Source organism: Nomascus leucogenys, chromosome 23 (assembly GCF_006542625.1).
Source record: "Nomascus leucogenys isolate Asia chromosome 23, Asia_NLE_v1, whole genome shotgun sequence".
NCBI lineage: Eukaryota > Metazoa > Chordata > Mammalia > Primates > Hylobatidae > Nomascus > Nomascus leucogenys.
Window position 1 is genome coordinate 27,965,564 of NC_044403.1, and position 14,348 is coordinate 27,979,911.

General features: G+C 39.3%; 1 protein-coding gene across 1 annotated transcript in view; it reads right to left on the minus strand.

The window, feature by feature from the left end:
* Window positions 1-14,348, minus strand: part of NDUFA9 (NADH:ubiquinone oxidoreductase subunit A9) — a 38,295-nt gene that overhangs the window by 9,766 nt on the left and 14,181 nt on the right. Inside the window, exons 7-8 of the mRNA XM_030804875.1 lie at window positions 8,819-8,886; window positions 7,527-7,603 (exon numbers count right to left, since the gene is read on the minus strand). Of these exons, the coding sequence (XP_030660735.1) occupies window positions 7,527-7,603; window positions 8,819-8,886 (145 nt within the window). The remainder of the gene's footprint in view (window positions 1-7,526; window positions 7,604-8,818; window positions 8,887-14,348) is intronic.

A 14,348-nucleotide genomic window follows, 5' to 3' on the forward strand; every position in this document is an offset into this window, starting at 1 on the left:
TGTTCACTCTGATGATAGTTTCTTTTGCTGTGCAGAAGCTCTTTAGTTTAATTAGATCCCATTTGTCTATTTTGGCTTTTGTTGCCATTTCTTTTGGTGTTTCAATTACGAAGTCTTTGCGCATGCCTATGTCCTGAATGGTATTGCCTAGCTTCTCTTCTAAGGTTTTTATGGTTTTAGCTCTTAAAGTCTTTAATCCATCTTGAGTTAATTTTTGTATCAGGTGTAAGGAAAGGATCCAGTTTCAGCTTTCTGCATATGGCTAGCCAGTTTTCCCAACACCATTTATTAAATGGAGAATCATTTCCTCATTGCTTGTTTTTGTCAGATTTGTCAAAGATCAGATGGTTGTAGATGTGTGGCATTATTTCTGAGCCCTCTGTTCTGTCCTATTGGTCTATATACTTGTTTTGGTACCAGTACTGTGCTGTTTTGGTTACTGTAGCCTTGTAGTATAGTTTGAAGTCAGGTAGCATGATGCCTCCAGCTTTGTTCTTTTTGCCTAGGATTGTCTTGGCTATGTGGGCTCTTTTTTGGTTCCATATGAAATTTAAAGTAGTATTTTTCCAATTATGTGAAGAAAGTCAATGGAAGTTTGATGGGGATAGCACTGAATCTATAAATTACTTTGGGCAGTATGGCCATTTTCATTGTATTAATTCTTCCTATTCATGATCATGGAATGTTTTTCCATTTGTTTGTGTCCTCTCTTATTTCCTTGAGCAGTGGTTGGTAGTTCTCCTTGAACAGGTCCTTCACATCCCTTGTAAGTTGGATTCCTAGGTATTTTATTCTCTTTGTAGCAATTGTGAATGGGAGTTCACTCATGATTTGGTTCACTCATGGTTTGTCTGTTATTGGTGTATGGGAATGCCTCTGATTTTTGCACATTGATTTTGTATCCTGAGACTTTGCTGAAGTTGCTTACCAGCTTAAGGAGATTTGGGGCTGAGACGATGGGGTTTTCTAAATATATGATCATGTCATCTGCAAACAGAGACTATTTGACTTCCTCTTTTCCTAATTGAATACCCTTTATTTCTTTCTCTTGCCTAATTGTCCCAGCCAGAACTTCCAACACTACATTGAACGCGAGTGATGAGAGAGGGCATCCTTGTCTTGTGCCGATTTTCAAAGGGAATGCTTCCAGTTTTTGCCCATTCAGTATGATATTGGCTGTGGGTTTGTCATAACATCTCTTATTATTTTGAGATATATTCCATCAATACCTAGTTTATTGAGGGTTTTTAGCATGAAGGGCTGTTGAATTTTGTCGAAGGCCTTTTCTGCATCTATTGAAATATTCATGTAGTTTTTGTCACTGGTTCTGTTTATGTGATGGATTACATTTATTGATTTGCATATGTTGAACCAGTCTTTTATCCCCGGATGAAGCCAATTTTATTGTGCTGGATAAGCTTTTTGATGTGCTGCTGGATTTTATTGAGGATTTTTGATTCAATGCTCACCAGGGATATTGGCCTGAAATTTTCTTTTTTTGTTGTCTCTGCCAGGTTTTGGTATTAGGATGATGCTGGCCTCATAAAATGAATTAGGGAGGATTCCCTCTTTTTCTATTGATTGGAATAGTTTCAGAAGGAATGGTACCAGCCCCTCTTTGTACCTCTGGAATAATTCAGCTGTGAATCCATCTGGTCCTGGACTTTTTTTGGTTGATAAGCTATTAATTGCTGCCTCAATTTCAGAACTTGTTATAGGTCTATTAAGGGATTCAATTTCTTCCTGGTTTAGTCTTGGGAGGGGGTATGTGTCCAGGAACCTATCCATTTCTTGTAGATTTTCTACTTTACTGGCATAGAGGTGTTTATAGTATTCTCTGATGGTACTTAGTATTTCTGTGGGATCGGTGGTGATATCCCCTTTATCGTTTTTTATTGCATCTATCTGATTCTTCTCTCTTTTCTTCTTTACTAGTCTGGCTAGCAGTCTATCCATGTTGTTGAAAAAACCAGCTCACGGATTCATTGATTTTTTGAAGGGTTTTTCCTGTCTCTATCTCCTTCGGTTCTGCTCTGATCTTAGCTATTTCTTGCCTTCTGCTAGCTTTTAAATTTGTTTGTTCCTGCTTATCTTGTTTTTTCAAATGTGATGTTAGAGTGTCGATTTTAGATCTTTCCTACTTTCTCTTGTGGGCATTTAGTGCTATAAATTTCCCTCTACATACTGTTTTAAATGTGTCCCAGAGATTCTGGAATGTTGTGTCTTTGTTCTCATCGGTTTCAAAGAACATCTTTATTTCTGCCTTTTCGTTATTTACCCAGTAGTCATTCAGGAGCAGGTTGTTCAGTTTCCATGTAGTTGTGCAGTTTTGAGTGAGTTTCTTAATCCTGAGTTCTAATTTGATTGCCCTGTGGTCTGAGAGACTGTTATGATTTCTGTTCTTTTGCATTTGCTGAGGAGTGTTTTACTTTCAATTATGTGGTCAATTTTAGAATAAGTGCAATGTGGTGCTGAGAAGAAATTATATTCTGTTGATTTGGGGTGGAGAGTTCTGTAGATGTCTATTAGATCTGCTTGGTCCAGAGCTGAGTTCAGGTCCTGGATATCCTTGTTAATTTTCTGTCTCGTTTATCTTTCTAATATTGACAGTGGGGTGTTAAAGTCTCCCACTATTATTGTGTGGGAGTCTAAGTCTCTTTGTAGGTCTCCAAGAACTTGCTTTTTGAATCTGGGTGCTCCTGTATTGGGTGCATATATATTCAGGATAGTTAGCTCTTCTTGTTGCATTGATCCCTTTACCATTATGTAATGCCCTTGTCTCTTTTGATCTTTGTTGGTTTAAAGTCTGTTTTATCAGACTAGGATTGCAACTCCCGCTTTTTTTTGCTTTCCATTTGCTTGGTAAATATTCCTCCATCCCTTTATTTTGAGCCTATGTGTGTCTTTGCATGTGAAATTCAGTCTCCTGAATACAGCAAACTGATGAGTCTTGACCCTTTCTCCAATTTGCCAGTCTGTGTCTTTTAACTGGGGCATTTAGCCAATGCAAGGAAGCCATTTAAGGTTAATATTGTTATGTGTGAATTTGATCCTGCCATTATGATGCTAGCTGGTTATTTTGCCCGTTACTTGATGCAGTTTCTTCATAGCGTCAATGGTCTTAAGAATTTGGTATCTTTTTGCAGTGGCTGGTATCAGTTGATCTTTTCTATGTTTAGTGCTTCCTTCAGGAGCTCTTGTAAGGCAGGCCTGGTGGTGACAAAATCTCTCAGCATTTGCTTGTCTGTAAAGGATTTTATTTCTCCTTCGTTTATGAAGCTTAGTTTGGCTGGATGTGAAATTCTGGGTTGAAAATTCTTTTCTTTAAGAATGTTGAATATTGGCCCCCATTCTCTTCTGGCTTGTAGGGTTTCTGCTGAGAGATTCACTGTTAGTCTGATGGGCTTCCCTTTGTGAGTAACCTGACCTTTTTCTCTGGCTGCCCTTAATATTTTTTCCTTCATTTCAGCCTTGGTGAATCTGACAATTATGTGTCTTGTGGTTGCTCTTCTCGAGGAGTATCTTTGTGGTGTTCTCTGTATTTCCTGAATTTGAATGTTGGCCTGCCTTGCTAGTTGGGGAAGTTCTCCTGGAGTTTTCCAACTTGGCTCCTGGTTCCATTCTCCCCATCACTTTCAGGTACACCAATCAAATGTAGATTTGGTCTTTTCACATAGGCCCATATTTCTTGGAGGTTTTGTTCATTTCTTTTCACTCTTTTATCTCTTGTCTTTTCACTTTATTTCATTGAGTTGATCTTCAATCTCTGATATCCTTTCTTCCACTTGATCGATTCGGCTATTGATACTTGTGTATGCTTCAAAAAGTTCTCGTGCTGTGTTTTTCAGCTCCATCAGGTCATTTATGTTGTTCTCTAAACTGGTATTCTACTTAGCAATCATCTAACCTTTTCTCAAGGTTCTTAGCTTCCTTGCATTGGGTTAGAACATGCCTACTTCTGTCACATTATCAAACTCATTCTCCATCCAGTTTTGTTTCCTTGCTGGCAAGGAGTTGTAATCCTTTGGAGGAGAAGAGGCTTTCTGGTTTTTGGAATTTTCAGCCTTTCTGCACTGGTTTCCCTCCATCTTCATGGATTTATCTACCTTTGGTCTTTGAAGTCAGTGACCTTCGGCTGGGGTCTCTGAGTGGACGTCCTTTTTGTTGATGTTGATACTATTCCTTTCTGTTTGTTAGTTTTCCTCCTAACAGGCCCCTCTGCTGCAGGTCTGCTGGAGGTCCACTCCAGACCCTGTTTGCCCGGGTATCACTGGCAGAGGCTGCAGAACAGCAAAGATTGTTGTTGCCTGTTCCTTCCTCTGGAAGGTTCGTCCCAGAGGGGCACCTGCCAGATGCCAACCAGATCTCCCCTGTATGAGGTGTCTGTTGGCCCCCTACAGGGATGTATCTCCCAGTCAGGATACACAGGGGCAGGGACCCACTTGAGGAGGCAGTCTGTCCCTTAGCAGAGCTCAAATGCTGTGCTGGGAGATCCGCTGCTTTCTTCAGAGCTGCCAGGCAGGGATGTTAAAAGTCTGCTGAAGCTGCATCCCCAACTGCCCCTTCCCTCAGGTGCTCTGCCCCAGGATGGTGGGGATTTTATCTGTAAGTCCCTGACTGGGGCTGCTGCCTTTTTTTCAGAGATGCCTGGCCCAGAGAGGAGGGAATCTGGAGAGGCAGTCTGGCCACAGTGGTCTTGCTGAGCTGCAGTGGGCTCTGCCCAGTTTGAACTTCCTGGTGGCTTTGTTTACTGTGAGGGTAAAACCACCTACTCAAGCCTCAGCAACGGCGGATGCCCCTCCCTCCCAAGCTCATACGTCCCAGGTTGAGCGCAGACTGCTGTGCTAGCAGCGAGAATTCCAAGCCAGTGGATCTTAGCTTGCTGGGCTCCGTAGGGGTGGGACCTGCCGAGCCAGATCACTTGGTTCCCTGGCTTCAGCCCACTTTCCAGGGGAGTAAAAGGTTCTGTCTCACTGGCCTTCCATGTGCCACTGGGGTATGGAGAAAAAACTCCTGTGGCTAGCCCAGTGTCTGCCCAAACGGCTGCCCAGTTTTGTGCTGGAAACCCAGGGCCCTGGTGGCGTGGGCACCTTAGTGAATCTTCTGGTCTGCAGGTTGCAAAGACCATGGAAAAAGTGCAGTATCTGGGCCAGAGTGTATGGTACAGTCCCTAATGGCTTCCCTTGGCTAGAAAAGGGAGTTCCCCAACCCCTTATGCTTCCCGGGTGAGGCGATACCCCACCCTGTTTTGGCTCACCCTCCTTGGGCTGCACCCACTGTCCAACCAGTCCCAATGGGATCAACCAGGTACCTCAGTTGGAAATGCAGAAATCACTTGCCTTCTGTGTCAATCTCGCTGGGAGCTGCAGACTGGAGCTGTTCCTATTCAGCCATCTTGCCAGCAATCCTTGCTTTATAACTCTTACACTGAAGTCTCTGAATTATTTTAATTTGTTCATGTACAGTGCGAGGTAGGAGTTGAAGTTCATCTTTTTTTTACTGTGGATATCCCAAAACCATTTGTTGAAAAACTATCCTTTCCCCTTTGAAATGCCATAGCACCTTTTTCAAAAATCAGTTGTCCATAAAGATTTATTTCTGAACTATCAATTCTGGTTAATTCATCTATATGTCAATTCTTATGTCAGTACCACACTATCTTGATAATTATAGCTATTAACTTTTGAAATTATGAAACTTAACGGTTTTGTCTATTGTGGAAGGTCTTTGTATTATCATATAAATTTAGAATCAACTTCTGCAAAAAAGTCTGTTGGAATTTTGATAGAAAAGTTGAATTTGTCAATCAATTTGAGGAAATTATCATTTTAATCATACTGACTCATCCAATCCATGAACATGGTATGTCTTATTACTTATTAGGTATAATATAATAAATTTAATTGTTAAATTTATACTTAAATATTCTATTATTTTTTATGCTGCTGTGAATAAAATTCTTTTGTTAATTTTATTTTCACATTGTTCATTTACTAGTGTATATTGATTTTTCTATGCTGATCTTATACATCATGATTTTGCTGAATGTGTTTATTCATCATCACAGTTGTGTGTAATGTTGTGTGAATGCGTATCAATAGGTATTTTATGAATGAATGGCAAATAGAATGGACCAACATAATATAATTCATAACTACAAAAAACCTAGGAGCAAAATTATAGTCTTATGCCACTGCCTTAGCCTCAAAATATCAGAGAAAGAAGCAAAGTTTTCTCCTGGGGCCGAAGAGACAAGAAATGTGTAGATGCGTATCTACAATTTCAAGAGGAAAAATATCTACACTGCAATGTCTAGTATTATTTTTCCCAACATTACGCCAAACAAGAATGACTTACTGGAGCCCAGACAAAAGGATAATGGCTGGGCAAAGGTAAAAAGGAAAATGTGCAACTCATCCAGAGCTAGAGCAAGTAAAGTTCACAAAGCCATTTCTGCTCATTTATTCCCTGAAATCCTAGTCCATGTACCTCTTCACTGGAACTAATGTCTTTTGTGTTTAGTATTTTATGAAACCTGTATTGAATATATTGAATTATAATTCTTACCTAGACTATATAACTGATTGCATGCTAATGTACCAAACTGGGAACTGAAAAGGAGAAATATATTTTGCAGCTGCTAGTTAACATGGAAAACCAAGACTTTTCACACTGAAAAAAATTATTTATTAAATAATACTAGTGGAACATAATAATGTATAGATTCAGAATTCTGAGAATATATTCTATGCCTCTTGGCTTAAAGAGAAGAGTGTCATTTTCCTCTAGAGTCAAACATTTCTTAGGAATTAGGCTATCCCTTAATTACTGAGCCAGATCCTTAACTTTCATAGATGCCAAGTGTCAGTAGTTTGCTTCATAGAATCACAGGGTTCTGAACCACTTACCAGGTGAATTCAATACCTCTCAACTTGGCAAATGAAGTCTTAGTTTTTGACTTTTAGTTAATTCAGCAAAAAAATTCCTAAGCTTAGCTCTGACATGATTTAGTAATTTCAGGTAAGTCACATAGCTTAACTGTACCCCTTTTTTTCTGAGAGCAAATTTTAGCAAAGAGCATAAAAGAAATAATCAATCTTGCACGGCACTAATAATTGTGCTATAAACCACCCATTTTTCAGCCTCTGGGGTCACTGTGATACTCCATCAAAATTAATGTGGTTTTATAACCATACTCACTCCCTAAAAGTGTTTTGTTTGTGTTTTAGAATTCACAGCAATATCCTTTTATATATTAAAAACATCACTGGAGTAGTACAAAACCATCCATAAGGGTCACTGGACTAAGTATATGTAATAGTCTAGGGCAGTGGTTCTCAGACTTCGGTAACAGAAGAATCATTCATTAAAGTAGATTCCAGGTTCCCTCAAATTCTGATTTAATGCAAGCAATGAGGAGATTTAATATTGTAAAAGTGCAACAAATAAATCTGTTAGTAACTAATTTAGATATTGATTCCTTCATTATAATAGCACAATTTTAAATTCAAACTCTAAGCACTTACCCAACAAAAGCAAAGGATTTCCCGTTGGCATCAGGATCCTTAACTGCATTAACAATTCCTTTGGATACATCTACGACCTGTAAGAAATTATAATATATGTTTAAGTAATTGTTGAAAAAGAGATAGAATGGGAGATGGGGAGATAGAAAGAAAGGAAAGAAGGGAAAAAGGAAGGCAGGAAGGAGAAAGGAAGAAGGCCACGCTGATCTCAACAAAGAAAATGTGAAGTTAAAATAATGGCATTATCTATTCCCAGAAAGCTTCTTAAAAGAATGAGCTATCTCAAGAGCTCAACTAATCCCTGCTATCCAAGTATTTTCCAAGTACGCATAATCCAAGGCTCATCCAAGTATTTTCTGTAGTTGGAATGCACTTACCTTCAGATAGCTTGAGGCCTTTCTGATTTGCTTTTGCCCACAACTTGCCAAGCTCATCTCTTACCACTCCCAACTCTCTTATTAACCATCACAAGCTATTAGGCTGAACCATATGGAATTGCTAATATTCTACCATTTTGATTTTCAAAAACAGTAATAGTATAGTGATTTTGGCCCCCCAGGGGACATCTGACACCTGTCTGTAGTCATTTTCAGTTGTCACAACTGAAGGGTGCTGTGACTGGCATCTAGTGGCTAGAGGCCAGGAATGCTGCCAAACATCCTTTAACAACCCCCATAACGAAGAATTATCTGGCTCAAAATGTCAATAGTGCCACTACTGAGAAAACTTGGTTCAATCTAACATGGAATCCAACATGCTCTTTCACCTCTGGGCCCCTGTATATACTACTGTTCCCTCTGCATGCAATACTCTTCCCCAAGTCCCTTCATCAGGCTTACCTTTAGTCATCTTTAAGGTTTTACCCTAAATGCCCTTCCTTTTGAAATGCCCAAGTCTAGATTAGGTGCCCTTCTGATGTAATTACATAAAACCCTCTCCTTATCATAGCACTTACCACGTTGTACAATAACTGCTTTATTTATCTGCCTCAGACTGAAAGCAATTTGAGAACAGCAATTTGTGTCTATGTAGTTAATATCTTTATTTCCCTAGTGACATGTGACATGTATGATGTGTCTAGCACATTATGAGTTCAGTAATTTTTTCTTAAATGAACAAGTGAAGACACAGAGAAGGCATGTACCTCTTAAGTAAACTGAGAGGCAGCTAGCTGATAGAAGTTGACAAAGAAAATGACAGAGTTACTAAATTAGGACAAAACCAGAAACTTGATCACTCAAATCTGAATTCATCAAAAATTCCTCTCTGATCCCCTTCATCTAATTACTTACATATACTGGTTGTTTAACTGTCTTCCAGCCCAAGGAACCAAGGGGTGTAGGACCAAACCGATGCATACCTAGTGGAAGAAAGAATGAGAACTATACTGAGAAGGCTTAAGTTGCTGTAAGACCCAACAATCTTAAGATTAACATAATTATTGTGCATAATAGAAATAATATAATGAATGTAGCTGACTCTGAGGAAGTGAATGCACTTACAAAAGGCAGTCATTAGTTTTTCAGATAACAAACTCGGAAAATAAAAACGCCAAACGTTTAAAACCATGAAGAACAAAGAAAAGAGGTCAAATGGCTTGACAACTGGTCTACTCTGCAATGCTAAATGCATCGCCATGCCCAAGACTGGACTCTAGCTGCACCCATTCTAAAGAGAAACACAGAACTCTTCCTCCTTATGATACTCATCTGTTGATATGGCAACAGAACAGATGAGCTGTCTATCTAGTTAATATCTAGATGGGTTCTGCTGCTGTGTCAACAGATGAGTGATACAGCATGGATAACCCAGAAAAAGGGCCTGATGGAAATATTAGTTGATATATGGCGCTGGCACAATTATTCTGCTATTTGAAAAAAATGTGAGATAATGTTTTAGTTCTCACCGTAAACTAAAACAAATCCCAAGTAGTTTAAATGTTACGTTAAAGAAGTTTTTTTGTTTTTTTTGTTTGTTTGTCTTTTTTTTTTTAAAGCATTTAAGAGTAGAAATTAGGCCGGGCACAGTGGCTCATGCCTGTAATCCCAGCACTTTGGGAGGCCAAGATGGGTGGATCACAAGGTCAGGAGTTTGAGACCAGCCTGGCCAATGTGGTGAAACCCCATCTCTACTAAAAATACAAAAATTAGCTGGGCGTGGTGGCACACACCTGTAGTCCCAGCTACTTGGGAGGCTGAGGCCGGAGAATCGCTTGAACCCAGGAGGCAGAGGTCGCAGTAAGCCAAGATTGTGCCACCGCACTCCAGCCTGGGTGACAGAGTGAGACTCTGTCTGGAAAAAAAAAAAAAAGAGTAGAAATTATTCACAATAGTACAATAAAGAATAAAATACTTAAAAATAAACTTTATCAAAGTGGCAAAAGACACATACACTGAAAACCACAAAACACTGCTGAAAGAAATTAAAGGCACAATTAAATGGAAAGGCATCCCAAGTTCACGGAATGGAAGACTTAATATTGTTAGGATGTTGCTATGATTTTAATATATTCCCTCCAAAGTTCAGATGTTGCCAATGTGATACGAACTAAGAGATAATTAGGCCATGAGGGTGCTCCCTCATGAATGGGATTAAGGCCCTCATAAAGAAGGCATCATGCAGCATTCAGCTAGCTTGCTCTTCTCCTCTTCTGCCATGTGGGGACATAGCATTTGTCCCTTTCACCCTTCCACCTTCCACCACGTGAGCACACAGCAACAAGGCCCTCACCAGATAACAGCACCTGGATCGTGAGATTTCCAGCCTCCAGAACTGTTAAAAATAAATTTCTCTTCTTTATAAATTACTCAACGTTTGTTGTACCACAAAATGGACTAAGACATACGTCAGTTCTACCCAAAGCAATCTCAGATTTAATGCAATCCCTATCAAAATCCCAATGGCTTTTTATTTTTGCAGAAATATAGAAAACTCCATCCTAAAATCCATATGGCATTTAAAGGGATTCCTTTAAATAGCCAAAACGATCTTGAAAAAGAACAAATTTTTGGAAGTCTCACACTTTCTGATTTGAAAACTTACTACAAAGGCACAGTAATCAAAACAGTGTAGTGATCAAAACAGTGGCATAAAGACAAACATACAGAGCAATGAAATAGAGAAAAATAACTCTTGCATATATGGTCAAATGATTTCCGACAAAAGCACCAAGACCATTCAATGGGGAAAGACAATCTTTTCAACATACTGGATATCCACATGCAAAAGAATAAAATTGGACCCTGACCTCACACCATATATAAAAACTAAGTCAAAATGGATCAAAGACCTAAACCTAAGAGCTAAAACTCTAAAACTCTTAGACATAAACAAAAGGAGAAATCTTCATGGCATTGGGCTTGGCAATGACTCCTTAGATACAATACTAAAAGCACAGGCAACAAAAGTAAAAACAGATAAACCTGACTACATCAAAATTTAAAACTTCTGTGCATCAAAGAACACAATTAACAGAGTGAAGAGACAAACTAAAAAATGAGAGAAAATTTTACAAATCACATATCTGATAAGCATTTAACGTTCGGAATAAATAAAAAAACTCCTACAACTCAATAACAAAAAATAAACAACCCAATTTAAAAAATTAGCCAAGGACATGAATAGACATTTCTCCAAATAATAAAGTAGCCAAAAAGCACATGAAAAGATGTTCAACATCACTAATCATTAGGAAAACATAAATCAAAACCACATTGTTGCCAGGCATGGTGGCCCATGCCTATAATTCTAGCACTTTGGGAGGCTGGGGCAAAAAGACTGCTTGAGGCCAGGAGTTTGAGTCCAGCCCGGGCAAGACAGCAAGACCTGTCTCTACAAAAATATATATATATATTTTTAGCCAGGTGTGGTGGTACACACCTGTGGTCCCACCTATGTAGGAAACTGAGGCAAGAGGATCCCCTGAGCCCAGGAGTTCAAGACTGCAGTGAGCTGCGATTGTATCACTGCCTAGGTGACAGAGCAAGACCCAATCTCAAAAACAAAAACAAAAAAGCCACACACAATGAAATACCACCTTACAACTATTAGGATGGCTATTATCAAACAACCAGAAAATAACAAATGTTGACAAAGATCTGGAGAAACTGGAAACCTTGTGCACTGTTGGTGGCAATGTAAAATGGTGCAGCCACTATGGAATACACTATGGTGGCTTGTCGAAAAAATAAAAATAGATATACTATATGCTACAGAATTCCACTTCTCAGTACATACACCAAATAACTGAAATCAGGGATATTTTCTACATCCATGGTCATTGCAGCATTATTCACAATAGCCAAAAGTGGGAAGCAACCCAAGTATCCGTTGATGGATGGCTTATTAAACAAAATGTGGCACACACATACAACACAGTATTATTCAGCCTTCAGTAGGAAGGAAATCACATCACGTGGTACAACAGGGATGAACCTTGAGCGTATTATGCTAAGTCAAATAAGCCAGCTACAAAAAGACAAATACTGTATGATTCCACTTACATGAGGTGGTCAAATTCATAGAAACCAAAAGCAGAATGGTAGTTGCCAGGGGCTGGGGGGAAGGAGGGAACAGGGAGTTGTTTAAGGGGTACAGAATTTCAGTTTTACAAGATGAAAAAGTTCTGGGGATTGGTTGTACAACAATGTAAATATCTTAATACTACTGAACTGTACTCTTATAAATAGTTAAAAGGGTCTTAATCTTGTCTTAGTCTTAAGACTCTAAACTCCAAAGTCGCATCCAAATATTATCTAAATCAGATATAGGTAAGACTCAAGATGTGGGTCATCCTGAGGCAAGATTCCTAACTATGAACATGTGAAACCAGGCAAGTTACGTGCTTCCAAAGCCGTGAGACAGGCATAAGATAAGACATTCCTATTCTACAAGGAAGATGTAAGAAAGAAGAAAGGGTAACAAGTCCCAAGCAAGTCCAAAACTTAGCAAGGTAAATTCTATTAGATTTTAGAATCTAATAAAAAACACACACAATGAAATACCACCTATTAGGGTGGCTACTAAAATTCAAGAATAATCTTCTTTGCCTAGATGCATTGCCTTCTACATTCATAGAGGTGGTGGTCTCACCTTCAGGACCCACTGATGCGGTAGTTCTAACTTCCAGGACCTACTGGGTCAGCAGTCTCACCCCAATAGCTCTGCTGGGCTCTGAGAGGGTCATACCTCAAAGGTTCCAGGGGGCTGTATCCCCAAGGATCAGGCAGCTGTACCTCCAAGACTCTGGGTGGTCCCACCTCCAAGGCCTCTGACAAAGACCATGTGGTCTGTTTAAACTGAGGCAATGGCCCCATCCTTTGAAACCAAAGAGATAGTTCTAAACATCTCTGAAACACTTTTGGGGTCATTCTTCCCTTTTCTTGAAGAATAGCTCAAATTCACAGCCAAATAGCTCTGTGGTCTGGTCCTGTAGGATATCAGAAGTCAGACAGGCTTCTTTCATTCTGCCCCCTCTAGTTCAAACTGGTGGTGACTTGGCTGATGTAATCTCATCTCTATTCCTGGCTTCTGCCGAGATAGCTTATTAGTTGGTGAGTCGCATCCACAATCTCTTCATCAAATGGTTGTTCAGCCACACTCTTAGTGTTCTCTTCAAAACAAGCTTTCTCATTTTTTGCAATATGGGTAAGCTGAGAATTTTCCAAATCTTCAGGTTCTGGTTCCTTTTTGCTTGACAAGTCCTTCTTCCTTTCATCTTTCTCTCTTTTTGTAATCTATTATAAGCAGTCGGGAGGAACCCAGGCATTTCTTCAATACTTTGTACTTAGAAACGTTCTCAGCTGAATAAACAATTTCATCACTCACAAGTTCTACCTTCCACTAGAACACACACAGATCAGCCAATTTCTTTGCCATTTTATTATATGGATCACCTTTCCTCCAGTTTCCAATGTCATATTACTCATTTCCATCTGAGACCTTACAAAAATCACCCTTAACGTCCATATTTCTACCAGGTACCTCAAAACTCTTCTAGCCTCTACCTTTACCTAGTTCCAAAGGCACGTTCACATTTTTAGGTATTTGTTACAGCAGCACTCCACTTCTTGGTACCAAAATCTATTTTGGTCTGCTCAGGCTACCATAACAAAATACCATAGACTGGGTGGCTTGTACAATAAAAATATATTTTCTCACAGTTCTGGAGGCTGGCAAACTCAAGATCAAAGTGCCAGCCAGTTTGGTTCCTGGTAAGGGCTCTCTTCCTGGCTTGTAGACAGCAGATTTCTTGCTGTGTCCTCACATATGGCCTTTCCTCAGTATGTGCACACAGGGAGAGAGAGATCTCTCTTTTTGTCTCTTCTTATAAGGCCACCAATCCTACTGAATTACGACCTCACCCTTATGGCCTCATTTAACCTTAATTTCCTCCAAAAGTCCTAACTCCAAATAAATTCACAATGGTGTTAAGACTTCAACATATGAATTATGAGGGGGCACAATTTAGCCCATAGCAGATGGGAAATTTTATACTATGTATATTTTACCACACATTTTTTTAAGTACAATTATTACAGAGTTAGGTGGACACAAGCAACAGGGGGAAAAACAAGATAGAAACATCTAAATTGGATAAACCAATATCCAATACAATGGAATACACACAATGGAATACTATTTAGCTATATAAAGAAATGAGCTATCAAGCTATGAAAAGAAATGAAAGAACCTTAAATGCATATTGCTAAGTGAAAGAAGTCCACCTAAAAAGGCTACATACTGCATGATTCTAACCATATATATAATATCCTGGAAAAGGCAAAACTATAGAGACAATAAAAACATCAGTGGTTGTCTGGG